Consider the following 27,860-nt stretch of genomic DNA (forward strand, 5'->3'; position numbering starts at 1 on the left):
TCGTCTTGCACTCATCAGGATAAAGACAAGAGTGCCAAATTTCAAGCAATCACAGCAACTTGTATTGCAGGAGAAAAGGGTGCTGGTTGGTTGGCAAGTCTGCTCTCATTGGCTGAGGTGTTAACATGGGGAATTATAAGGTTTCCTAAGATCCTAGGCAATTCCAAAAAAAGGACAAAGCTTGAACGTATGTTTTAGCAACACCCACCTTCATCGGGTTCTTTACCTTCAGCCCAGCTCTGTGGCTCATCCTGCAGCTGTTTCAGATCTGCCTTTGGCTTCTTCTTGTTTTTCTTTGTCTATTAAAAGGACCAAGGGTCAGTTCTTTTAAAAATAAGACAACTCATTGAACAGAGCTGGTGAATATGGAAGGTCTGAATTATATTTATGTCTACAAAGCATAAATATCGTGTGGCCTTTTTAGAAATATTGCATATTTGTTTGAGCAGCTGTGCTATTCAAAATAAAAAAATCCAGCCCATTGTATATTGAATTAACAGGACAGAAAGAGGCCTGTGCAGTAGTTACATTTCACACGAGTCTCCTTTAACTATTAGCATTCCTTACTGTTCCTTTTGCCCACATATACCTACAGATATTGTGGCTCTATATTGAACCTGGGGAAAAATGTTTTCATGACATGAAATTATTGGAATAGTTTCAGTATTTTTGGTTCAGCAGTGCATCTGAAATAAACAAACAGAAGAAACACTTTAAAAGCTTGACTACATGTTGTAAATGAAGCAAGTTAGCGAAAGACAACATTGGAGACAGTGTGAAATACCCAAGACAACACAGGGAAATCCCTTCAGTACTTATCTGCCCACAATGTAGCTTGGATACTGCAGCGTACTGGTTATGTTACTGGACTAAAAATGCAGAGGACAAAGTTCAAACCCCAACATGGGCATTTCAGAATTTGAACCCTGTCGAAATGCTGCCCAAAGAAGCCGGTATCAGTTCAAAAAAGGTGATACTATCAGGTTACTGTAAAAAGCCAACTGCCTGCGCGTCTGACATTCAGACATGCAACAGTTATAATTAAACACTGCGAAGGCAAAAACCACCATCTTTGGCCCCCTCCCTACAACTGAGTTTCTACCCCCACATCATCATCATCATTTCATCTGACTCTAGCCTTGCTTCAGATCATCGTGACAAATATCATCAAATCCCTACAAGGCAGAAGAAGCAATTTGGCCCATCAGGTTTGCACCAACTCTGGCAGACTATCTTACCCAGGCCCTCTCCCCCTCCCTATCTGTAACCCCACACATTTACCATGGCTACTCTCATCTAACTACACATCTTAGGACACTGAGGGGCAAAGCAGCATGACCAATCCACTTAACCTGCATACCTTTGGACTGTGGAAAAAAACTGGAGCACCTGGAGGAAATCCACGGAGACATGGGGAGAATGTGCAAACTCCACACAGACAGTGACCCAAGGCCTGGAATCGAGCCCTGGTGCTGAGGGACACTGGATTGACTCAACTCTGATGCTGCCAGCTGATTGACTCTTAACTGCCCTCACAAACGACAAGGTTGTCCAGAAGCCAGCTCCCCACTAATAAAATTCTGATTTTGCCAGAGATGCCCACAGCTTAGTAAAAAAAAAACAAACATTGTGGGAGTGCCTACTTCCCACACACAGCTGTAGTCTGAGTAAGTGACCACTCTCCCTCCACTGCCTCCTTGGGTGAACCAGGGATGGGCCAGAAATGCAGGGATAGCAGAGGCAATCAATGATTGCAAAAGGAGATTGGATGGACAATTGTATGAAATAAACTTTAGGACTATGGGAATAGAGCGGGGAATGGGATTAACTGGATTGCTCCATGGGGAGGCAGCATGATCTTGATGGAACAAAAGGCCTCCTCCTGTGCTGTAAATGGCTCTCCGACTTTAAGCTGCAAATGATCCCATGGTATATTTCTCCCTCAGCTACCAATGCCAAAACCAGAATAATTGGCCATTCCTCTCATTTGCTGTTTGTGGGGCTGTTTGATGCATAGAAATTGTTTCCTGTGTTCACTTACATAATAAGAGAGTTTACACTGCTGGCTGGCTGTGAAGAACTTTTAGAACCCAGAGGCCACCATAAGGCGCTGTATAATCAGAAATAATTTCTTTCATCTGTTGCCTCATTGCCAAGCCTTAGCTCTCTGTACTTCACTCACTGGTCCACTGTATTTCTCCGTGAGCAGCAATTTGCTCCATATCTTCATTTTTGAGGATGAACCAAGATATACATTTTGCTTCCATTCGCCTTGCTATATAATTAGGGGCATAATTTTAGCTCTGCAACCTCCATAACGAGACTTCATTGCAACGGTCAGGAAGTGGTAGATGTTTGATGAATTTGCCTTTATTTCTCATTTGCTTTCCCTTTTCAACATCCATCAGGCAGAATACACAAAACAAAAACTGACCATTCAGCCCAACTGATCTACGCTGGTACTTATACAAGCCTCCCCCCACCCTGCCCTCAATTCCATTCTCCCTCGCACAAGCATGAAGCTTTTCCTTCAAAAACAAAAGGGCTAAACTTGCATTCCTATAGTGCCTGTCACAACTGCCGGATGTTCCTTAAAGCATTTATGCCGTCTGTTTCAAGCATGTATTTTCTCTCGGTCAGTGCTGGACTAACCTTGAACCTTTCCATTTTTATTACGTTGCTTCTTTACATTTATCTGTCTCCCACACACTCTGTGAGCCACTGATGGCGCGGATGAGATGACACACAGGTGGGCATGGGCAGCAGCGTAACAGGAGGTAGCATGTTTGGAGCTACTTCGTGGAGAGAACTGGAACTATTGCCAGCCGGTAGGAACCACTGTAGCCCTGCCCTCCAAGACCTTTCCAATAAACATAACACATGTTTGCGCTATTTTACAAGGATTTATTTTTCGAAGAACTGCAGTATTTTTCCAACTAATAGGTTTGTAATCCATTTGCAGTGCAAGGAAGTTCTGTGCATTGGATTCTTGCCCAGAGGCAATTAAAATCTCCCTAATGAGGTTGGGTTTGATATCAGGGAGACTACAGAAGGAAGCAAAGAAATCTGGCTGTCCTCCCAGAGCGCTTGCAGTCTGCTCGCTCCTTCCTTTGGAGGAGAATTTAGCACTCAGTTACAGAGTCCAATATTTCAGGAAGTTGTTCAAGGGAGAAAAAGAATACTGTTAAATCGGGGAAAAAGTTAAACTGGCACTTGCTTAAGCTGTGGTAATGTTTGAGACTCAGTTCCTTTGGAAAGGACTGTTTGTTGTTGCAACTTAAAGTCAGGTAACTGCACAACTGGGTGGTGGTGGTACAGGAGAGCAACTTCAACCTGGGAACAGTTAATTAGACATTCGGCACTAGATAGAACTTGGGATTGCATCTTCACATCTGAAGATGCACCTGGAAAATAGGCTTCCCATATTCCAAAAGCAACAAGTTATCAGGTTTTCGGAGCCCCAACTAAATAAAGCCTTACCTCAACACCGAGCAATCATATTAATACTACATATCACCTCAGGACTTCAGCAATAACATAACACCAGGTTTTGAAAAATACTGTTAAGTTTAATTGTGCATTTAGAGTCATAAAATCATCTACTGCACAAAAAGGGGGCTATCTGACCTATCGAGTCTATGCTAGCTCTCCAAGGAGCAATCCAATCTGACCCATTCCCCTACCTATCCCTGTGACTCTGCAAGTTTATTTCCCTCAATTGTCTATGCAATTTGTTTTGAAATCATTCCCCGTCTCCGCTTCACCACCCTCACAGGCAGCAAGCCCCAGTCCAGTCCAATTACCCATTCGCTGTCTAAAAAGGCTCTTCCTCAATATCCCTTGGCTAAATTGTGCTATCATCTAAAATATATCCGTGATCTACTCCTGTTCCAGTTGTCTCACTGTGAAGATTCATTCTTGGGCATCAATGGCAAGATCTGCATTATTGGCCATCCCTAGCTGCCCAACAGTGTGTTACATCCAGATCAATCCCAGCCATCCCACACCATACACCCACCCACACCCTACCTTCTCCGTTCTCTTCTCAGTATCCAGTTGTTGTTTGACGATTAGCTTTTCAAATGGGTGAAGAATTTCCTCTTCTAATGGTTCAGTTCCTGCTCGCCCATTCGGCTGGGATTTCTGGAAATTAAAGACACACCATAAATACATTGCATTTAGATTCTGCATACAAGTTAACACAAGCTCAGTGATTTTACAATGAGAGAACACACCCTCTAAATTCAAGAATGGCAAAAGAGTCACTCCCCAACCAGGACACAAACTTGCTGTGATTATTCTTGCATTTAATGTTGCTCAACCAAATATTCAAATCAATTCCACAGAATAATCAGAAACCTTCTGGAAAGACAACAAACACCAATTGTGAAAACAGGTTCTGCAGCTACAAAAGATATTTTAAATTCTTTCTTCGGATGCGACTATCGCTGACTAAACCAGGATGTGTTGCCTTTTTGGAATTGCCCTCATTGGGAGCTGCCTTCTTGAACGGCGGCAGTCAATGTGGTGCAGGTACACCCATTGTGCTGTTAGAGGGGAAGCACTAGGAATGTGACCAAGTGACAATAAAGGAACAGCCAAAACATATTTCCAAGTCAGGATGGTGAGCAACTTGGAGGGAACTTGCAGATGGTGCTGTTCCGATGCAGTGGTTGCCCTTGTTCCACAAGGTGGTCAAGGTCATGTGTTTGGAAAGAGGTTTGGGGATTTGTTGCATCTTGTAGCGCTGCCACTGTGGAGAGAGTGAATGTTGAAGGTGATGGATGGGGTGCCAATCGGGTGGATTGCTTTCTCTGTTGAGTTTGTTCGTTTGGATAAGTACAGATCTATGGTAACCCCAAGATGTTGAAGGTAGGGCACTGAGCAGTGGCAATGCCATTGAATGTCATGGGGAGATAGTTAGATATTTTTCAACCGCATCAAGACAAGATATAGCTAGAACAGATCTGGGCATGCCAACTTATTTTCTCATACCTGGTCTGAATCAGAGAGGTGGTTGGCGAACAATGGGAAGGACAAAATGACCCCTCCTGTGGTCTGAGCTGTAATGGCAGAACGCAGTGTGAAACTATCCTGAATGGGCCAGAAGCTCTCGCATTCAATCCCTGGTCATTGCTAAGTTATGATGTGGAGATGCTGGCGTTGGACTGGGGTAAACACAGTAAAAAGTCTGACAACACCAGGTTTAAGCCCAACCGATTTATTTGATAGTAAACTCACAAGCTTTCGAGGTTAACCTCTTCATCAGGTGAATGGAGAGTTCTGGCCTCAGACAGAGCATATGAAGCACAGTTTACAGATTACTGATTAGAATGCGAATCTTTACACCTAACCTGCTGTTCAAGTCGGCCACTTTAAGACTTGAACAGCAGGTTAGGCGTAAAGATTCGCATTCTAATCAGTAATCTGTAAACCGTCTGTGCTTCATATGCTCTGTCTGAGGCCAGAACTCTCGATTCACCTGAAGAAGAGGGAAACCTCGAAAGCTTGTGAGTTTACTAACAAATAAGTCGGTTCAACTTAAACCTGGTGTTGTCAGACTTTTTACATTGCTAAGTTAGCTGATGAGAGAGCTGGGGTGTCAAAACTGTCCTCATTGCTCCTAATCTAAAGAGGGCGTAAATCAAAACTTTTCTCCTCACCTGGAATATTGTGTGCAGCCTTGATCACCTTACTTGAGGGACATACTGTCAAGGTTACCTGCTGAGATTTTTCAGCATTTAATGTTCTTGTAATCTATGAGGTTCATTCAGCTGATGCCTGGAACGAGGGAGTTGTTTCGTGAGGAAGGGTCAAAAAAAGCTGGGTCCATATTCAGTGGAGTTTAGAAGAACGAGAGGTGATCTATTGAAACATAAGATTCTGGAAGGTTTTGGCAACATAGATACTGAGAGGATGTTGCCCCTCATGGAGGAATCTCGGGTAATGGGGGAGGGCACAGTTTCAAAATAAAAGGTCTCCCATTTAAGACAAAGACAAAGAGGAATTTCTCCTCTCAAGAGGATTTTTAAAATTCATTGGTGGGACATGAACATCACTGGCTGGTCAGCATTTATTGCCCATCCCTAGTTGCCCTTTTGAAGATGGTGGTTAACTGCCTTCTTGAATCGCTGGGTTGACCCACAATGCCATTAGGAAGGGAATTCCAGGATTTTGACCCAGAGACTGTGAAGGAATGGCGATATATTTCCAAGTCAGTACAGAGTGGCTTGGAGGTGGTGGTGTTCCCATGTATCTGCTGCCTTTGTCCTTCTAGATGGATGTGATTTTGAGTTTGAAAAGTGCTAAGGATCTGTGGTGAGTTGCTGCAGTGCTTCTGGTAGATAGCACACACTGTGGCTACTGAGCATTGGTGGTGGAGGGAGTGGTTGTTTGTGGATGTGATGCCAAAGTGGGCTGCTTTGTCCTGGATGAGCTTCTTGAGTGTTGTTGGACATGCACCCATCCAGGCAAGTGGAGAGTATACCATCACTCCATGTTTGGAATTCTCTTCCCCCTGAGAATATAGCACAGAATCATAGAACCATATAGTGCAGAAGGACATCATTCAGCTCATCAGGCCTGCACTGACCACAATCCCACCCAGCCGCTATCCCCATAGCCCCATGCATTTACCCTAGCTAGTCACCCTGACAATAAGGAGCAATTCAGCACGGCCAATCTACCTAACCCGTACATCTTTGGATTGTGGGAGGAAACTGGAGCACCCGGAGGAAACCCACGCAGACACGGGAGGAAGATGCAGACTCCACACAGTCACCCAAGCTGAGAATTGAACCTGGGTCCCTGGCACTGTGAGGCAGCAGTGCTAACCACTGTGCCACTGGAGGCTGGGTCACTGAATATATTAGGCCTGAGTTAGCCAGATGTCTGATTAATAAGGCAGTTGAGGGTAAAAGTGGAGGTAAGGCCACAATCAAATCAGCCATGGTCTTGTTGAATGGTGGAGCATGCTCAAGGGGTAGAATAGCCGACTCATGCACTGATTTCTTATGTTGTCATGTGTATATGCAGAACTCAGATGTTGGCAGCAACAGCCTCAACCATAAGGTCATTCATAGTTGCATAGCCTGCTGGCGGTCACTGCAGAGTAACTGGGAGAAGCACTGGAGGGCTATTGCCCAAAGTCAGCAGCATCAGATAGGCCCAATCAGAAATTACAAGGAATACCAAGAATATTAATGCCATTGATCTTCTGAATCTGTTTTTAGATTATATTACACATACATTTCAGCTAGCCTGATTCGAACACAACATCAAAACTCAAATATGGATTACCAAGAATTAGAAAATATCTCAAGAAAATGCAAAATGCCAGGTAGGAAAATGGCCACATCTACAGTGGTTGGTCTATTTTATGGTGAGCATTAAATCTTGAACCAAGTCTACCTCAGCTGCCATAAATTTACATTTTCTCAACACACAGAACTACAATAAGTCATTATATGAAGTTAGAGAATGAGAACATGAAGGAATGCTTGGGAAATATCAGGTTCCTTCAAAGGTCAGTTATAGCCAGAAAATTGAATCGCCAGGAGGCTTATGCTGACTTAGAAGTTCTAACACACCCGTCCACCCACTTTAAAGTTTATTAATTGTATCACAAGTAGGCTTACATTCACACTGCAATGAATCTACTGTGAAAATCCTCTTGGCCTAAGAAAGATATGTTGGTATTCGCCCTTGAGTCATTTACTTTACATCATAAAAACGTGGATAAATACGCAAGATATAAGATGACAAGTTTTGGGTCAGAGGTCATAAAGTCAGAGGTTTACAGCATGGAAACAAGCCTTTCGGCCCAACTTGTCCATGCCAACCTTTCTTTTTAATCTCTAAACTCGCCCCAATTGCCCGTGTTTGGCCCTCTTCACTCTTTACCCATGCAACTGTCTAAATGCTGCTTTTTAAAAGACAAAATTGTACCCGCCTCTACTACTACCTATGGCAGCTTGTTCCAGACACTCACCACCCTGTGTGTGAAACAATTGCCCCTTTGGACCCTTTTGTATCTTTCGCCACTCACCTTAAACCAATGCTCTCTTGTTTCCTCCCCTACCTTTCCCAAAGGTAGGTCAAACTAAGGTAGAAGAGTTTCCAACATTATCCACTTTGGTCCCTGACCTTATTCTGCAGGAAATACACACTACAGGGCAGTTTACTTCAAAAGGATTAATTCATGCCACAGCAATTATAGACACGACTCATTACCAACAAGGCTTAAATCTTAATCTATTACAATTGGCAGCTGATTTAATTATCTAAATCAATAATGCAATACCTCAAAATCTAATGAAATATCAGTGCCAAGGTTTCAATCTGAAACTGCCAAGTAAAACAGTAACAGGAATTCCACCCACCGCCTGGTTACACCATCCGTGGGGTACACTGTTCTTACGGAAAGTACGATTGAATCACCAATTGATTTTTCCTGTACAATTGATTTCTCATACAACTGAACAGCCCACTGTGCCTGCACTGTCTCTTTTGAAAGTGCTACCTGATTAGCTCCACTCCACTGCTGGTTCCCCATAGCCCTGCAATTTCTGTTCCTTTTCAAGCGTATTCCTGATTTCCGTTTGAAAGTTACTATTCTATTTGGTGAAAGCGGATTGCAGACAACGCATTCCAGTTTATGAACAATCTCCTGATCCAGGGAAAGAGCAGGGGTCAGCACCTTACAAGAGTTTGTTCATGCATAAGGGACTGAGTGGCCTCTCCCTGCTGATATATCTACCCCTCCTCAGTTATATCTACCCCCTCACTGTTGGGTGGCTGTCCCTCAATTCAAGGATGATGTACATGTGGGACCACGAATACGACACTGGTAAAACACATTCATAGAATAGAATCACAGAATCTCAACAGTGCAGGCCCCTTGAGTCTACTCTGACACAGCATCTTTTCCTGGCCCTATTCCCATAACCCCACATGTTTATCCTGCTAATTCCCCTAACCTATACATCTTTGGACATTAAGGGACAATTTAGCATGGCCAATCCACCTAACCTGCACATCTTTGGATTCAATTCAATATTTTTAGATTTTCATTACCAATTCCTACATCCACTTTCAGAATTGAAATTCTGATGCTGTAGTGATACCCTCCTCCAACTTGCATGCCATTACTTTCTCGTTATTTACCCTTTTGCTTTGTTTGTATTCTTTCATGGAATGTGGGCAGCATTGGCAAAGCCAGCATTTGTTGCCCATCGCTAACTGCCCTTAAACTGAATGTCTTCTTGGGTTATTTCCATGGGCAGTTAAGAGTGAAGCACATTGCTGTGGCTCTGGAGTCACATGTGGGCCAGACGAGGTAAGGACGGCAGATTTCCTTCCCTAAAAGGACATTAGTGAACCAGATGGGCTTTTACAACAATCACTAATAATTTGGTGATCGTCACTGCCGAGACGAGCTCTAGATTCCAAATTTATTAATAGAGTTTAAATTTTGCCAGATCACGCGGTGGGATTTGAACCTGTGCTCCCAGAGCATTAGCCAGCCATTAGAACCAGCCCAGCGATATTACCACAACTCCACCATCGCTCTCATCATTCAATCTCACCTGCCACCCTATCACAAACCTGCTCTTCCTACCCGCTATATCTGCAAAAGCTGTTATATTTCACAGTTCTGGTTATCAAGCCGGAATGTTAACTCCGTTTCTCTCTTCACAGATGCTGCCTAACCTGCTGGGTATTTCCAACATGCGCAGTATTTAGCTTTTGCAACAGAATTTATTTTTTGTTGGGCAAGAGTGAAACTTAGCACACACCAAACTGAGGCTGTGCACAAGGGTCTTTTGAACATAAGAACATAAGAAATAGGAGCAGGAGTAGGCCATCTAGCCCTTCGAGCCTGCCCTGCCATTCAATAAGATCATGGCTGATCTGTTGTGGCTCAGTTCCACTTTCCCGCCCTCTCCCCATAACCCTTAATCCCCTCTCTTATCAAGAACCCATCAACCCGCTTCTTAAAAATATTTAGCGAGGCAGCCTCCACCACTTCAACGGGCAGAGAATTCCAGAGATTCACCACCCTTTGAGTGAAGAAGTTCCTCCTCAACTCCGTTCTAAACCGCCTCCCCTTTATCTTGAGGCTGTGCCCCCTAGTCCTACTGTCTTTTTTGAGCGGGAAGAGTCTCTCCACCTCTATCCTATCCATCCCATTCATCATCTTATACGTCTCAATGAGATCTCCCCTCATTCTTCTAAACTCTAACGAGTACAAGCCTAGTTTATTCAGCCTCTCCTCATAGCTCAATCCCCTCAACTCCGGTATCAGCCTAGTAAACCTCCTCTGCACTCCCTCCAGGGCCAAAATATCCTTGCGCAGGTGCGGCGCCCAAAACTGCACACAGTACTCCAGCTGCGGCCTCACCAATGCCCTATACAGCTGCAGCAAGACCTCCCTACTTTTATATTCAATCCCCCTCGCTATGAAGGCCAGCATCCCATTTGCCTTCCTGACCACCTGCTGCACCTGCAAGCTGGGTTTTTGCGACTCATGCACAAGGACCCCGAGGTCCCTCTGCACCGTCGCCTGCTGCAGTTTTTCGCCACGTAAGTAATAGTCCTTCCTACCATTCTTCCTACCAAAGTGGACCACCTCACACTTGCCAACATTAAATTCCATTTGCCATTTCCTGGCCCATTCGCCCAGCCTATCTAGATCCTTCTGCAGACTCTCCACACCCTCCGCACAATTTGCCTTTCCCCCAATCTTGGTGTCATCAGCAAATTTCGACACCCTGCACTCGGTTCCCTCCTCCAGATCATCTATATAAATGGTAAATAGCTGAGGCCCCAGCACCGACCCCTGGGGCACCCCACTAGTCACCAACCGCCAATCCGAATAGCACCCATTGACCCCCACTCTCTGCCTCCTATTTGACAACCAATCCTCTATCCATGCTAACACCCTACCCCCAACTCCATGTCCCCTGACCTTCTGCAATAACCTCTTGTGAGGTACCTTGTCAAACGCCTTCTGAAAATCCAGAAAGACCACATCCACCGGCTCTCCTCTATCCACTGCCCTAGACACATCCTCATAGAACTCCAGTAAATTTGTCAGACACGACTTCCCTTTAATGAAACCGTGTTGCGTCCGCCCTATCAAGCAATTCCCTTCAAGATGCCTCGCAATTTCCTCCTTAATGACGGATTCTAACATTTTACCTACCACAGACGTTAAACTAACTGGCCTATAATTCCCCGCCTTTTGCCTGGCACCCTTCTTAAACAACGGCGTAACAATAGCCGTTTTCCAATCTTCCGGCACTTCCCCAGAATCCAGCGACGTCTGGAAAATAACCACCAAGGCATCCACTATAACCTCCGCCATTTCTTTCAGAACCCTCGGATGCATTCCATCCGGTCCTGGGGACTTGTCCACAATCAGCCCCTCCAGTCTGTCGAGCACCACCTCTCTCGTAACAGTAATGTCATTAAGACCCTCCATTCCTACCACCTTTCCATCGCTAACACCCGGCAAATTATTCACGACTTTTGGATGGATCATTAGCCTGCAGAGTACGAGAAAGGAAGGTGGAACCAGCAATCCCATCCAACTTTGTACATCCGCAGATTGCCTCAAATCACCTCACTATCACATTCTTCTTTTAAATTAATCATTCGAGATAGGTCACTAGCAACTGATGCCCACCAGAATTGCCCCTCGAGATGGTGGTGGGTGAGCCACCTTCTTGAACCACTGCAGTCCATGAGATGTAGGTGCACCCTCAGTGCTGTTAGGGAGTGAGTTCTGGGATTTTGACCCAGCCACAGTGAAGGAACAACAATAGAGTTCCAAGCTAGGATGGCACCTAACTTAGGAAGGAAACGTGCTAATGGCTGTAGTCTCATAGGTCAGCTACGCATGTCAGCTTGGAACAGGTGGTTTGGGGGGAGCAGCGCACAGGTGAGAAGAGGAAATCGTGTATATGGAAAATGTACCATAGACCCAGGATTACTACCACATATGAAGAGGCAATTTTAAAAAGAACGTACTGGAAAACTCAGCAGGTCTCGCAGTGTCTGTGGAGACAGAAATAGAGTTAAATCTTTTCTCTTTACATATGACACCTCTTCTCTGAGATTTGAGGAAGCGTCATACGGAACTCAAAACATTAACTTGGTTTCTCTCTTCACAAATGCTGCCAGGCCCATTGAGTTTTTGCGGCATTTGTAGATTTCCAGCATTCACAGTATTTTGCTATTATTTAGGAGCTGATTTCTCTGGGCATTTACTACTGGGCAGCATAGTGGCACAGTGGTAGGGACCCGGGATTCAATTCCAGCCTTGAGGCACTGTCTGTGTGGAGCTTGCACATTCTCCCCATGTCTGAATGGGTTTCCTCCGGATGCCCTGGATTCTTCCCACAGACCAAAGACGTGCAGGGTGGATTGATTAGCCATGCAAGGTTAACCCCAGTGTTAGGGGGATTAGCAGGGTAAAGACGAGCGGTTGAGGGAATAAGGCCTGGGTGGGACTGTGGTCAGTGCAAACTCGATGGGCCAAATGGCTTCCTCCTGCACTACAGGGATTCCATATAAACAAATTTATTGCTGATTTGAACAGGAAAACATTTCCCAAAGGTATAAATGTCAAGGCTTATAAACTTAATTAATAAATCAAATGTGGACACTTTACACAGAGGGTGGTAAATGCCTGGAACTTGCTGCCGGGAGGGGTAGTGGAAGCAGATACAGTAGTGACTTTTAAGGCGCGTCTTGACAAAGACTTGAACAGGAGGGGAATAGAAGGTTACGGTCCCTGGAAGGGTCGGGGGTTTTAGGTTCAGTTGGGCAGCGTGGTCGGTGCAGGCTTGGAGGGCTGAAGGGCCTGTTCCTGTGCTGTAATTTTCTTTGGACACATTGGACTTAAGAATAAAGAACAATTAGTCTACTTGCAATTATCAGTAAATGATGATTTACTGATCATCACTTCTGAAAAGTTAGAATAACATGATGAAAGCAATAGCAAAACACCGTCACATTAATAAGCCTGCTCAATGTAAATAAACTGTGTTTAAGAAATCAAGAAAAACACAAAGGTGACAACATGCTTATTATATAAATTGTACACAGTCTGATCTTTATGTTGCCTGAGGGCTAGGTAGAAGTAAACAGCTTCTAACTGATTTAAAGGAGGTAAACCAGACTTTACAATTTATAGAAACACTGGATTTTTTAAAAAAGTAGCCACTGAAAGAAATCCAGTTCAATGTTTGATGATCTGAGAATCTCTGAACTGCATCTGGATGCTGAGCAAGCAACAATTACAACTTGGCCTTAAAAATGCACACTAAGTTACATACTGTTGCACTTCAACAAAACAGTACATTGTGTCCTACATGACAGAAGGTTACTGACCTTATAAATCAGTTAATGCGCCAACCTCAAGTAGTTATTTTAAATAAAAATATTTCAGATGAATAGAACATTAAAATATCAGAGCAATAAAATTAATGCAGTTGAAGCAAGCATTTCATTTTGACACTGCAATGTTTTCAATCTGTTGGAGAGATTAAACTTGAGGGGGTTACCGTGATGCAAGTGCAGGAACGGCTACGTTTATGTGAGCTCTGGCATTACCCATCTTTTAATCAGTTTTTTAATTCTGATGCACAACCCATAATTATCCAGTCCTGATGTCTATAATCTGCACTATGATCCTGGTTAAATTCGGCAGGGCAGCAGAGTTAAGAAAATCCTTGGAGAAGGCTGGGGATGGGGCCCAGTTCATAGTAGCGGTTTCACTGGCGAGTGGGCCTATCCTGCGGTGATGGTGTTGGCATCGAGACGATGGCCACCATTACGAGTATAGGCGTGGACACCGGTCCCATTTTGATGGACTGTGAGGTATCTGAAAGAAAATGGATGAAGCGGAGAATCTGGTCAATGGAGGGGGCGGCTTCCTCTGTGGACGCCTGCCTTCAGTTCTTGGAAATCCTACTGTGCGGAGTGTCATACATTCTGGCTGACTTGGATACGGAGCATCAATGTGTCCGATCTCCCGAAGGCTGCCAAGGATAACTTCTTGGCCAAATGAGAATTGGTGGCCATGCTTTCACAATCTCAATTTGGGGCTGGGTGCTCAATGAAGCACACTGTATCGATCTTTGAGGAATGGGGTCAGATGAAGACTCCAACCACTGGTCTTATGATGTCTTGTCCACGGTCTTGGTCGAGAAGGGTTAGAGGCAGCCAGAAGTCTCAGGTCCTTGCCATCCACCAGCGCCTAAACTTTTCTTTGTTGGGGCTTTGTGACAATAGATGGTGGCGGCGCAGTGCCTTTGATGAAACTCCGGATGGATCCTGGGTGTTGCTCAATAATCCTGCCATCACTTTGGTTTTTTCAAACTCTGTGGATGATTATATTATCCTGCAGTTCATCATTAATCCTGGACTTTGTTCCATTCAGATCATAATCTCAAAGGAACACAGCACAGTGGTTAGTACTGGTGCTTCACAGCTCCAGGGACCTGGGTTCGATTCCTGGCTTGGGTAACTGTCTGTATGAAGTTTGCATGTTCTCCCCATGTCTGCATGGGTTTCCTCCGGGTGTTCCAGTTTCCTCCCACAGTCTGAAAGATGTGCTGGTTAGGGTGCATTGGCCATGCTAAATTCTCCCTCAGTGTATCCAAACAGGTGCCAGAGTGTGGCGACTAGGGCATTTTCACAGTAACCTAATTGCTGTGTTAATGTGAATCTATTTGTGACACTAATAAATAAACTTTATTCCTGATTTTGTAATTCTGTCTTTTATGCTAAGCACAAGAGACAGTTAAAACGTACAGTGACTCTCCATCAGGCAGGCTGAGAATGCTGTTTGAGCAGTGGTGAGGGGGTGGTGCAATCAGCTGTCCGCCCATCCATTAAAATTCAGTTTCTAGAAAAGAATAATACCCCAGAAGTGAGAGAAGTTTATTTATTAGTGTCACAGGTAGGCTTAAAATAACACTGCAATGAAGTTACTGTGATAATCCCCTAGTCGTCACACTCCAGCACCTGTTCAGGTACACTGAGGAAGAATTTAGCATAGCCAATGCACCTAACCAGCATATCATGCAGACTGTGGGAGGAAACCCAGTAAAAAGTCTGACAACACCAGGTTTTAGTCCAACCGATTTATTTGATAAATAAATTATCAAATAAATCGGTTGGACTAAAACCTGGTGTTGTCAGACTTTTTACTGTGTTTACGCCAGTCCAACACCGGCATTCCCACATCGAGGAAACCCACACAGACATTGGGAGAATGTGCAAACTCTGCACAGACAGTGACCCAAGCTGGGAATTGAACCCAGGTCCCTGGCGCTGTGGAGTAGCTGTGCTAATCACTGTGCCACCCTAGAGGGTGCCATGAGACATTTACATCCACATGATAGGCAGATTGGTTTACTAGCACACCTGAAGATTGTCACTGCAACTGCACTCCGTCTGTATTTCATTGGGGGTGTCAGTCTCCAGGCGCTGGAATGCTTCTTGAAGCATTTGACCCACTGAAGTCAACATTTTCTGTCGATTAACTCTGATCATACCTAACTCCAGTTTTAGTAGCATGGATGCTACCTGCCTCAGTAAGGTTCTTGTTAACTCTGTGCTAACTTTGGGTGTACAATATTGCCCACATCCCTCTGAACACCAACATTTAAAATAAAAACACAAAATGCTGGAAAATCACAGCAGTCTTACAGCATCTGTGGAGAGAGAATAGAGCCAATGTTTCAAGTCAGGATGACGCCTTGCCGCAGCATTTTTAAAAAAATTTTTTTTTCCTCCCTCTATTCTTCCTATCAAAGTGAATGAAAACAATTCTGGGTTGAGGGGAATGAATTAAGTCTATGAGGGGATAGAACTTGCAGGGCCACAGGGAAAAGCCAGGGAATGGGACTGGCTGCATTGTTCTTGCAGAGAGCTAGCATGGACTCAATAGGCTGCATAGCCTTCTTATGTGTTGTAACTATGATTCTTTCTCTTCACTATTCCCCATCTGCCACCTATTTGCCTGCTTACTTAACCTGTCTTATCCTTTGCAAACTCTTCATGCCTGTCTGACACCTTAACTTTAAGTGTTTTAAAATTAAAGTTTATTTATTAATGTCACAAGTAGCCTTGCATTAACAATTCAACTAAGTTACTGTGAAAATCCCCTAGTTGCCACACACTCCAGCACCTGTTCAGGTACACAGAGAAAATTTACTATAGCCAATGTATCTAACCACGTCTTTCAGATTGTGGGAGGAAACCAGAGCACCCGGAGGAAACCCACGCAGACATGTGATGAATGTGCAGACTCCACACAGACAGGGACCCAAGCCAGAATTAAACTTGGATCCCTGGCGCTGTGAGGTAGCAGTGCTAACCACTGTGCCACCGTGCTGCCCCATCTATCTTTATATCATTAGCAAGCTTGGGTACATTATAGTTGGTGTCTTAATCTATACTATTAAGATAGATTAAGTGGCTGGAATCGAGCACACACCTTCACAGAACTCCGTTAGTTAACAGTTTGCCAACCTAAAAATGACCTAATTATCTGCTTTCTGTCTGTTAACCAATTGACTGGAGTCAGATCTACCTTAGAGTTTCAGCACAGAAACAAACTGCTCAGCAGTATCCATTGCTCCATCTGAGTCTCCTGCAATCTCAATCTAACCCTTTCATGCCCCTGCTGTACTTGCCCAACCTCCCACAAATATATCTAAACTGTTTGCCTAAACTACTTCCTGTGGTAGAGAGTTCCACATTCTAACCATTCCATAGGTAGGGAACTTCCTCCTAAATTGTGTGTGATATGTCGGTGTCTGTTATCAGGCCAGTTCCACAAATGGAAAGTCCTCTCTCTGCCTATTCTGTCAAACCCATTTATAATTTTAAAAACCTCCATTACAATTGTGTATAGTAATAATTAATGAGTTGTAGTAAGGCCCCCTCGCTGACTTGCCAAATGTGCTTTCCTCACTTTTGACACGTCTTTTTAAACAAAACCAATCTGCCCCATGGATAACATTCTTTCCTTTTCTCATTATGAATGGCATTTCCTACTTTACCACAGTGACTGCACTTCTGAAGTATTTCATAGACTGCAGAGCACTTTTGGACACCTAAGGTCATGGAAGCCACAACAGAAATGCCAGCCATGCCTTTTATTTCAATTCCCAGCTGACCCTAAACGAAATGAATTTCTACAACCTATGGTTAGTTCCTGGAGGGACGGGGGTGAAGGTGAAGTGAGCTGAATTAGAGGCCTCGCTCCTACACAGAATTATTATAAATTGTCATAGTATCATATAATCCCTACAGTACAGGAAGATGACATTCAGCCCATTGAAACTGCGTTGGGCACAATCCCACCCAGGCCCTATTCCCATAACCCCACACATTTACCCTGCTAAGCTGCCTGATACTATGATCAATCCACCTAACTCGCACATCTTTGGGCTGTGGGAGGAAACTGGAGCATCCGGAGGAAATCCAGACAGACACGGGAGAATGTGCAAGCCTCACACAGACAATGACCCCCAAAGCCAGAATTGAGCCTGGGTTCCTGGTGCTGTTAGGCAACAGTGCTAACCACTGTGCAGTTGCATTCATTCACTAGTAAGTCTTCTCTGAGAGTGGAACTAAAGACTGTTTTGAGGGTAAACTAGAAAGGATTCACTTTTTCTTCTCTTGTTAATAATTTTAAATCTTAAATCTTGTTTTCAATCCTTTTGTGAATAGGAACAATTTCTTCCTATCTAATCTGTCTGGACCCACGGTGATTTTGAAAACCTCTTATCCAATCTCCTTTCAACCTTCACTTCTCCAAGCAAAACAGTCCTAACTTACCCAGTTTATCTTCATAACAGAAGTTCCCGGAACAGTTCTCATGAATCATTTCTGCACCCTCACCAATGCCTTCACATCTTCCCTAAAGTGCAGCTCCCAGAACGATTGACTTTTACAAGTTCAACATAATCTCCTTGCTTTTGCATTCTATGCCCCTATTAATAAAGCTCAGGATATTGTATGATTTATTAACTGCTCTCAATCTGTCCTGCAACCTTTAATGACTTGTGCACATTTTTAATGAGGTCCCCCTGCTCATTCACCCATTTTCAAATTATGCCCTTTATTTTGTACCTTCTGTCTATGTTAAGAGTCGTGGAATCTCCAAAGTGCAGAAGGCGGCCACTCGGCCAATTCAGTCTGCACCCACTCTCTGACAGAGCATCCCATCAGGCTTGATCCCCATAACCCCACGCATTTACCCCCCTAACCTATACATCTAAGGGGCAATTTAGCATGGCCAATCCACCTAATGTGCATGTCTTTGGACTGTGGGAGGAAACCGAAGCACCCGGAGGAAACCCACACAGACACAGGGAGAATGGGCAGACTCTGCTCAGACAGATCCTTGGGGAACACTTGTGATAATGGTTAGAGAGCAGTAAGAGAAGCAAGTAAAAGGTAATGAGTGTAGCCCAATCCGTTACACAAACCAGCCTCCCATCTGTTAACTCCTTCTCCACTTCCCACTGCCTCAGCAAAGCAGCCAGCATAATTAAGGACCCCATGCACCCCGGACATTCTCTCTTCCACTTTCTTTCTTCAGGAAAAAGATACAAAAGTCTGAGGTCACGTACCAATTGACTTAAGAACAGCTTCTTCCCTGCTGGTGTCACTTTTGAATGGACTCACCTTGCATTAAGTTGATCCTTCTCTATGAGCGGTATGCTTTGTCTGTATAGCATGCAAGAAACAATACTTTTCACTATGTTAACACATGTGACAATAATAAATCAAATCAAAGTAATTCTTTGGCTCCAATTAGATAATTAAGGATTGAACCAAGTGAGACAAATCCTAGACAGCTTTGGAGAGGTGTTGGAGGCGGGTGGCATGGTTGACTGTCAAAAACTACAGGTAGGTCAAGAAGGATGAGGGAAGTAGGAGTAAGGCTATAATGAGATGTTGGGTGGGCATGTATTTCGGTTGTTTTAAACCAGTTGGTTGAATGCACCCTCCCACTGTTTTTAGTTTATTTATTAGTGTCACAAGCAGGCTTGCATTAACACTGCAATGAAGTTACTGTGAAAATGCCCTAAATGCCACACTCCCGCACCTGTCTCTGTACACTGAGCAAGAATTTAGCATGGCCAATGCATCTAACCAGTGTGTCTTTCGGACAGTGGGAGGAAAGCAGAGCACCCGGAGGAAGCCCACATAGGCACGAGGAGAATGTGCAGACTCCGCACAGACAGTGACCCAAGCTGGGAATTGAACCTGGGTTCCTGGCACTGAGAGACAGCAGTGCTAACCGCTGTGCCACCCCATTGAATTGTAATCCTATATAACATAAAAGTGTTGCATGTATAAGGAGGCATTCTGGGTAAACTTGTATTTGGATAACCCTTTCCCTAAATATTTAAAAGATTCCCATTCCTTGAAAAAGGCTGAACTCCTCTGGGGCTTAGCACCAGCGTTGATAACCACAGGTATACAAGATCTTTGTTGTCCTCTATGCCCACCTCCTTGGTGACAGGGCTTGCCTGCTCGGCACTGTGCATGCAGTGGCCACGTTCCGCTTCCTCAGTGCCCAAAAATCTGCGACAAAGCGAGAGCATTGTGCTTTGTCATGTTTATGCCTGAATGCCTCCCTAATCCCATCTCATCCCAGTCTGCTTCCAGTTTGAATAAAAGCAACAGAAAAGGCAGTTGGCCTTTGTTGCCCATACTGAGGGGGAAATGGCCAGCATCTAGCAAGTGGGCAACAATATCTGGGGACAGTCTTTATTCTCCTTGCTCAAAATGGCAAGGGGCGAGAGAAAGCAGAAATACTTTATCACTTGTTTTTAACCTTTTGCAAATAGTTTTCAGATGTTTTCAGTTTTACACTTTCCACAAAATGCAACAAGTCCCCAATTGAGACAAGTAATTCCAATGATCAAGTCATGCAATCGACATCTCCTCTCATATAGATAAAGAAAGGATACAGAGTGGGGGATCACAGGATGCAATCATGAGCCTGTGGCCCTGTGATGCACACCCTCCTCCACACGATAACAGAGACAGAACTACACAATATACAGGATCCCTTGTGAGATAATATGTAACAACCAATGCCTACTTTAACATCCCAGGACCTCCAAGCAGTGAAAAGATAAACCAGAAAAGGGGGAACCTCAGGTACTCAGTACACAATGTGGCGTATAAATCTATGCTGTCATGTACAGAAATCAGTAAGCCACGGATTCATACACCTCACAGGCTCACAACAAACCTCCCTCCTCTCCAACCATATTAGAGGCACTAATCACCAGAAAACGTAAACCGTTTTCCACCAAGGAAATGCCACGAACAAGAAGAAACATCATCATGACACTCAGCAACAGATTATCTCGGGGAGAGATACAACCCTCCGTCTCCTGACAATGTAAGGGAAACGCTTCAGGGTTAGCTATAATAGATCAGAGCTTTTATAACGGCCTACATACTTGAATGAAAGAAGAAAGCCCCAGAGGAGAGGAGAGTCCGGATTATCCGATTGAAGCCAGACGTTTTTGCAGGATAACTTTTGCAGAAAGGATATTCATATCAGCACAACTCACAAGAAACTGGACACTAACCCACAGGGAAACCCAAACCTTGAGGACAGAAGTCTCCATATAAGACACTGATAGGAGATAACCTACTCCTCTAAGCAGCCTGATCTCCAACCAAAGAATGACTCCACCAACGCTGACCTGAAACCCTCACACTCACATTTGGATCCCGCAACCAACAGGACACTATGTTCCCAGAAGAACCAAGTCTCCGAAGATCGATCAGTTCAGAAGCTCCTAAAAGGGAACAAACGTTCTTGGGGATGGTAGCCTACTCCTCGCCTAATATACTCTCCACCTGACCTGGTTAATCACTAGAACTACTACTGCCCTAACCTGCTTAACAATACCCTAAAATAAGGACCAACAAACCACTAATACACTCATCACTCCTATGTATTGAACAAAGGAAACTATCCCTATCTGTAGGCACCCCAAAAGGAACACTTAGACCCCACTATCAATGAGATTCAACCCACCCCCTCCCCCAATCAGAGAAACCCCAACATCCGGATAATACGTTCACCCTTATTTCATGAACCAAGCAACGGCTGTTCCCACAGCCAAACCAAAATAGGAGATCAGACTGACAAGGATAAATCATCTATGTCCATGTGTGCAGAACATAATTCCCCCACTTCAACAACACCAATGATAAAAAAGAGGCCCAGCCCTTTCCAAGTTATATGATCTGTCAGTAATTTCTCAGGAAGCAAGCAAGGATTCCCTATTTCCAAGATAACAAAAGTACAAAAGGGAAATGTGACCTCAACTGTTCCAACGAGGGACTTTCCTCAGCCACAACAAGGACTTATAAGGGCATACCAACTATCACTATGCCAAATCATCCACCCGCAATCCTGCTGTGGCAGTATTCATCTAAAAAGTAAAGTGAAAGGAACTAAATGTTATACTCCCTCAGTGTAATACAATTAAATATGGCCTCCCTCGCTCCACTGTCTGAGCACACTGGTGGACAAAATCAAAATCGACCATCCTGATTTTCGGAATGTAACAGGATAACAGGCAACGTTATAGACAGTAAAAGGCTGCACAGAGAAACAGGGCCACTGAAGGAAACTGCAAAACAAAATCCAGCTCTATGTCACACCAGTGAAAAAAGATTTCCTCAGTGCGCCCACAGTGTGCTGGCAGTTGTGTAGTTACAGTGGCCTTTTGTTGGGTTGCGCAGGGTGAAGGCAAAGCAACAGGTCAGATGGTGCAGAGTTACCAGCGAGATTTTGCTGCAGCGCCGCAGTATATAATAATGTTCGGGAAAGGACAGACAGCCTTTGCAAAAAAAGGAAAAAAATTGAATTGACCATCCTTCGAATTCTCAAATGGAAACCGGCAGAAAGACTGAACTGCAGATTCTCCCCACTATCATTTGATGAAGGACACAATTCCTCTCAAGGCTGCAGCAACACAATCCTTCAGCAAATGGGGATCTTCTGAGCAGCGAACCAAAAATACAACTTTATTCTTGAAAATCTTATAACGTGCAAAAAGTTACTTTTAAAATTTAACAGTTAAGATACAATTTAACAATGGTTAGCAAACAAGAGCGTTCACAATGTACCAGATTGTGGACGTGATGTTTCAATTTCTGAACTTTACTCTTGAGTATTCCTCTCTTTCTCTTTTTTCCACCCCCCCCCCGCCTCCACCGCGCACACACACACACACACACACACACTACCTTCAAAAAGTACAAGAAAATCATTGTATGCCTGCCACCATTACACCTCTCATTTGATCTTGGTACTGACTGCATCACCAGCTATTGAATAAACATGCCTCGGGATAATAGATGTTTGAGTAAAGTACTTTTCAAAGGGTCTTAAAATATAACTACAATGGAATAACACACCAGGCATCTTAAACTGTCAGCAGTGACATTATCAAGTTATCAAACCCTCTGGGTCATGTCTGTAACACAAAACCCAGATAGCGCCATGTATATTCCACTGCTATAACATCTACATAGTATGCATTTTTTTAAAAAAAAAGCAAATTTTTGAATACGTTCTGAAAGCCAAGGTCATTATTTTGACTTCGTACTATTAATCCTGCTCCCTTGTTACCAATCTCACTTCCTTCTCCAGACTGATTAAGCCACTATTCAGACAGACACAGGTGAGAGTTTCAGGAGTAGATGGGGTCCAGGCGTGTTACAAAGATGGAAAAGGATAGTTTTAAACCCCTCAAAATTTGCCTCAGCATCACTGTCTACGTTTGCCCTCAGCACCTCCATCACCAAGCTCACATCTGTTTAAAACCACCCTTATCCTGTGCTACACCAGGTTCTGTTTGTTCTGTCTTAGCTGAACTATACTGGCACTCCAACATATCTCATTGCAGTTTTGTCGCCCAAATCCCTCATACCCCTACTTTATCCTACCACTTCTCCTTCACCGCTGCCCCAGTCTCTGGCCTCTCATGCGTTCTCCTGACTCTTGGTGACAAGCCTTCAGTTGTCCTGATCATCCCACCCACCAGCATGAAAATATCCTCTGAAACATTCTCCATCTTTCCCCCCCCAGCTCCTTGAACAGCCTTTACAAAGCCTATTGTTTCAACCAGACCCTTGTTACTAATTTGTGAATGACATCACAAAGATATTAAAATAAATGTTATAACAGCGTTTTACATTTGTATAGCACCTTTAATGTCAAATCCCAAGTTGTTTCGCAGGAAGAAAATCAAACAAAATTTGACACCCAGACACGTAAGGAGGTATTAGGTCAGATGACCAAAGAAGTAGGTTTTAAGAAGCAGCTTAAAGGATGAGAGACAGAAGAGACCTGTAGACAGGGGACTGTAGAACTTTGGGTCTTGGCAACTGAAGGCGTGATTGTTAAAGACAGAGCAATTGAAGGGGGAAGGGGCTTCCCCCAAGAGACCAGAACTGCAAGGGCACAGACAGCAAAGGGTTCGTAGAATCCTACAGTGCCATTCGGCCATCGAGCCGGCACCGACAATGATCCCACCCAGGCCCGATCCCTGTAACCCCACATATTAATCCTTTTAATCCCCCTGACACTAAGGGACAATTTAGCATGGCCAATCCATCTAACATGCACATCTTTGGAGTGTGGGAGGAAACCGGAGCACCAGGAGAGAACATGCAAACTCCACACGGAGTGACCCAAGCCGGGAATCGAACCCAGGTCCCTGGCGCTGTGGAGCTGGAGGAGACCAGAGGGACTGGGATGGTGAAGTCACTGAGGAATTTGAACACAAGAGGCAATGTGGGTCAGCGAACACTGGACTGGGTGCAAGTGAGGACATGGGTGGCAAAGCTTTGGACGACCTCAAGGTTAAAGAGGGGAGAACGAAGGAGGCCAGCCAGATGTGTCTTGGAATAGTCTAAAGGTGACCAAGACATGGATGGGAGTTTTAGGAGTAGATGGGCTCCAAACAGGAGCCTGACCATGTTACGGAGATGGAAAGGGGCAGTTTCAGTGACGCCATGAGTGAACAAAGTTTATTTATTAGTCACAAGTAAGGCCTACATTAACACTGCAATGAAGTTACTGTGAAATTCCCCTAGCCGCCACAGTCTGGTACCTATTCGGGGCAATGCACCTCACCAGCACGTCTTTCAGACTGTGGGAGGAAACCCACACAGACTGTGGGAGAATGTGCAAACGCCACACAGACAGTGACCCAAGCTGGGAATCGAACCTGGGTCCCTGGCGCTGTGAGACAGCAATGCTAACCACTGTGCCACCATGCTGTCCTATCAGAAGCTCAGCTTGGGGTCAAACATGACAACAAGGTTGCAAACTGCCTGCTTCAGCCTCAGTCACCCCTTTGCAACATCAAACCAAACTTTGAATGAGGAATTCAGATCGTAGCCTCGCAGTACACCAACAGCATTTTGCAGGGAAAAAAAAATCTGGTTGATGTTTAAGAAAATGCACGGTTTTTAGTCTTTCACTGAGATCCTTCTGACATTTTAACATATGACTAAAACTTGCCACAAAACAACTCTCAGTAGCAAAATACTAAGCAAACATTTTTGTTTGCTCAGTCAACACACACAGGTTTATGGCTAACCATTTGTAGCCAAGACACACGCTTTAGCTGTTCTTCAGCGAATCGCTTCAGCTAATCCACATCGAGACGGAAGTAACCATTTAACGTATCATTACAATAAATTTGTCCATGACGGCACAATTTCGTGAAATAACCACAGCATATCTGTCACCATAAACGTAGCTATGCCACGATTTTTTTTTGCTGCCTCTCTCTCTCTCTGGGACTGCCACATCACACATACTGCTCTTGGATCTCATCCTAACCACACTGCTCTCATGCCTTGCCGAGAAGGCCTGAATGGGGCTGTGCGTGAAACAGGCTACGAAGATCGTCTACTTTAGATTCCTTAATAACACTTTAGAACACATGGACAACAACAACTACCCCCCCAACCCCCCGCTTCAAATTTTACCAGCTGGCAAACATAACTTCCCAATGCAGTCCTGTCACCATGGAATGTGCTGGGGGGGTGGGGGGGGGACAAAAAGGAGGAATGACAAACAGAAAAGCTTCAGCCTCCGAAATTCAACAGTTAAAGTACCCTTCAATGGGGGAGTGACGAACATTAAATTTAATATGCCAGCCTAATCTGGAATAAAATCAAGGCAGAAAAGGGGTTCAGGCATTGGTAACTGTAAGGACTTCAGTCAGAGCTAGGTACAGGATAACTCATTTTAAGGTTTCAGGGTGGATACAGGCAGTTGTGAAATGTATGGTGTTTAGAGCAAGAATTATTAACTTAAAGGGATCAGATGGATACAAGGGATTTATTAAATATGACTTCAGAGGGTGGTGGGTGGGTTCCGGAGAATAAGACGTATAGGGAGATTATTTGGTTTAAAGGGTTCAGGGATTAAGAGTGAACTCTGGGAGCATTCCAAGGGGTTAAGAGGATGTAGATGACAGGGGATTCAGGGTGACATGGGTACAGAGAGGTTATTCAGCAGAAGGCGGGGGGTCAGTGTTGGCAGTTGTGAGCGATAACGGGTTTGGGATGGGCACAGAGGATAACAATGAAAAGAGTCAGAGGAGGGTTGTGTGGGTTCATTGGAATTATTAAGCAAGGGGTTGTAAATTTTAACGAGTGCGGAAGATTATTCCAATTCAGAGGGCACAGGCTGCATTTTGTTTGGGAGGGGGATTGGGAGGGGCACAGGGCATATTCCGCTTAAGCGCGTATGGGGGGGTAATCAGATAAAAGGGGGATTCTGTTGGTGCAGGGTATTTAATTTGAATGGGTCACGGGCATATCCATGGACTTTTTGGCGGGGGGGGGGCTGTGCGTGTGGTGAGAGGAGGTTTTGGGGGTAGGGATTGAGGGGGGTTTTGGGGTGCAGGAGTGGAGGGGGTTTTTTGGTAGGGCAGTGATTGAGGGGGGTTTTTGGGGGGGCAGTGATTGAGGGGGGTTTTTGGGGGGGCAGTGATTGAGGGGGGTTTTTGGGGGGGCAGTGATTGAGGGGGGTTTTTGGGGGGGCAGTGATTGAGGGGGGTTTGGGGGGGGCAGTGATTGAGGGGGGTTTGGGGGGGGCAGTGATTGAGGGGGGTTTGGGGGGGGGCAGTGATTGAGGGGGGGTTTTGGGGGGGCAGTGATTGAGGGGGGGTTTTGGGGGGGACAGTGATTGAGGGGGGGTTTTGGGGGGGCAGTGATTGAGAGGGGGTTTTGGGGGGGGCAGTGATTGAGGGGGGTTTTGAGAGGGGCAATGATTGAGGGGGGTTTTGGGGGGGGGCGCAGTGAATGGGGGGGGTTTTGGGGGGGCAGTGATTGAGGGGGGGGTTTTGGGGGGGCAGTGATTGAGGGGGGCAATGATTGAGAAGGGGTTTTGGGGGGGGTGCAGTGAATGAGGGGGGTTTTGGGGGGGCAGTGATTGAGGGGGGTTTTTGGGGGGGCAGCGATTGGGGGGGTTTTGGGGGGGCAGTGATTGAGGGGGGTTTTGGGGGGGCAGTGATTGAGGGGGGTTTTGGGGGGGCAGTGATTGAGGGGGGGTTTTGAGGGGGGGCAGTGATTGAGGGGGGGTTTGGGGGGGGGGTAATTCTCTCTCACCTTTGGCTTCTCCCTCCTCTTGCTCCTCCTGCGCTGCTCCTCCAGCCGCTGCTGGACATCCGCCGCCGGGGTTTTCTCCCGGTTCCTGGCTCCGCCGCTGCCGCTCCTGCGGCCCCCGGGCCCGGCCTGCTGCTGCTGCTGGGGGAAGCCGGGCCGCTTGCCGGGGCAGAGCAGGCGGCGGCCCAGGGCCCACAGCACGGGCGGCAGCAGAAACAGCAGCAACAGCAGGGCGCCCAGGCCGGCCGAGCCGGGGGGCTGCCGCTTCAGCCACGGCTCCAGGCCCAGGTCGGTGCCCAGGCCGCTCCGCAGGAGGCCCAGGCCAGCCCACACTCCCTCCTCCAGCCGCCCCAGCAGCAGCTCGGTCTGCTCGGCCAGCGCGGCGCGCCAGCTCCCCGCCATCTCACTCGGTCAGTGTGTCTCTCGCAGCCCAGGGCCCCGCTACACAGGCTTCAACATGGCCCAGCCAAGCCGGCCCACGGCGGCGACAGCTGCTGACTTCCACCGGCCCCCGGGCTCCTTCCTCCACTCAGTTCATCCAAGCAGCCGCTCCGGCACTGAACTCAACCCCGGCGCGACAAGCAGGGCCTCCACACCCGCCCCAGGATAAACCTCCTCCCACCGCGGGCGGCGCTGCGACTGGAGGCCGCCGGCTAGTGGATCCGCCTCCGACTCCCGCCGCCCAGTCCTCCCACCGCGGGTGGCGCTGCGACTGAAGGCTGCCCGCTGGTGGATCCGCCGCCCAGTCCTCCCACCGCGGGTGGCGCTGCGACTGAAGGCTGCCCGCGAGTGGATCCGCCTCCTACTCCCGCCTAGTCCTCCCACCGCGGGTGGCGCTGCGACTGAAGGCTGCCCGCCAGTGGATCCGCCTCCTGCTCCCGCCGCCCCGTCCTCCCACTGCGGATGGCGCTGCGAGTGCAAGCTGCCCACTAATAGATCCGCCTCTTCCTCCTTCTCCTTCAACTCCCGCCGCCTAGTCCTCCCTCCATGGGTGGCGCTACGAGTGGACTCGCTTCCTCCTCTTGCTGTCACCGGCCACTCCTCCCACCACGGGTGGCACTGCGATAGGAAGCTGCCCGCCTCCTCCCGCCGGGCAGTCCTCCCATCGCGGGTGGCGCTGCAAGTGGAGGCTGGCCGCTAGTGAGCCCGCCTCCTCCTCA

General features: G+C 46.0%; 1 protein-coding gene across 2 annotated transcripts in view; it reads right to left on the minus strand.

The window, feature by feature from the left end:
- Positions 1-27,344, minus strand: part of LOC145346872 (protein LYRIC-like) — a 72,858-nt gene extending 45,514 nt beyond the window's left edge. Inside the window, exons 1-3 of one of the 2 annotated variants that reach the window (XM_080194733.1) lie at positions 26,704-27,344; positions 4,030-4,143; positions 209-299 (exon numbers count right to left, since the gene is read on the minus strand). In XM_080194733.1, the coding sequence (XP_080050859.1) occupies positions 209-299; positions 4,030-4,143; positions 26,704-27,102 (604 nt within the window). In that variant the 5' untranslated portion in view covers positions 27,103-27,344. The remainder of the gene's footprint in view (positions 1-208; positions 300-4,029; positions 4,144-26,703) is intronic. The other variant, XM_080194732.1, reaches the window with a different exon arrangement.
- Between the last annotated feature and the right edge of the window lie 516 nt (positions 27,345-27,860).

Source organism: Carcharhinus amblyrhynchos, chromosome 8 (assembly GCF_965287045.1).
Source record: "Carcharhinus amblyrhynchos chromosome 8, sCarAmb.v2.hapA, whole genome shotgun sequence".
Taxonomy (NCBI): Eukaryota; Metazoa; Chordata; class Chondrichthyes; order Carcharhiniformes; family Carcharhinidae; genus Carcharhinus; species Carcharhinus amblyrhynchos.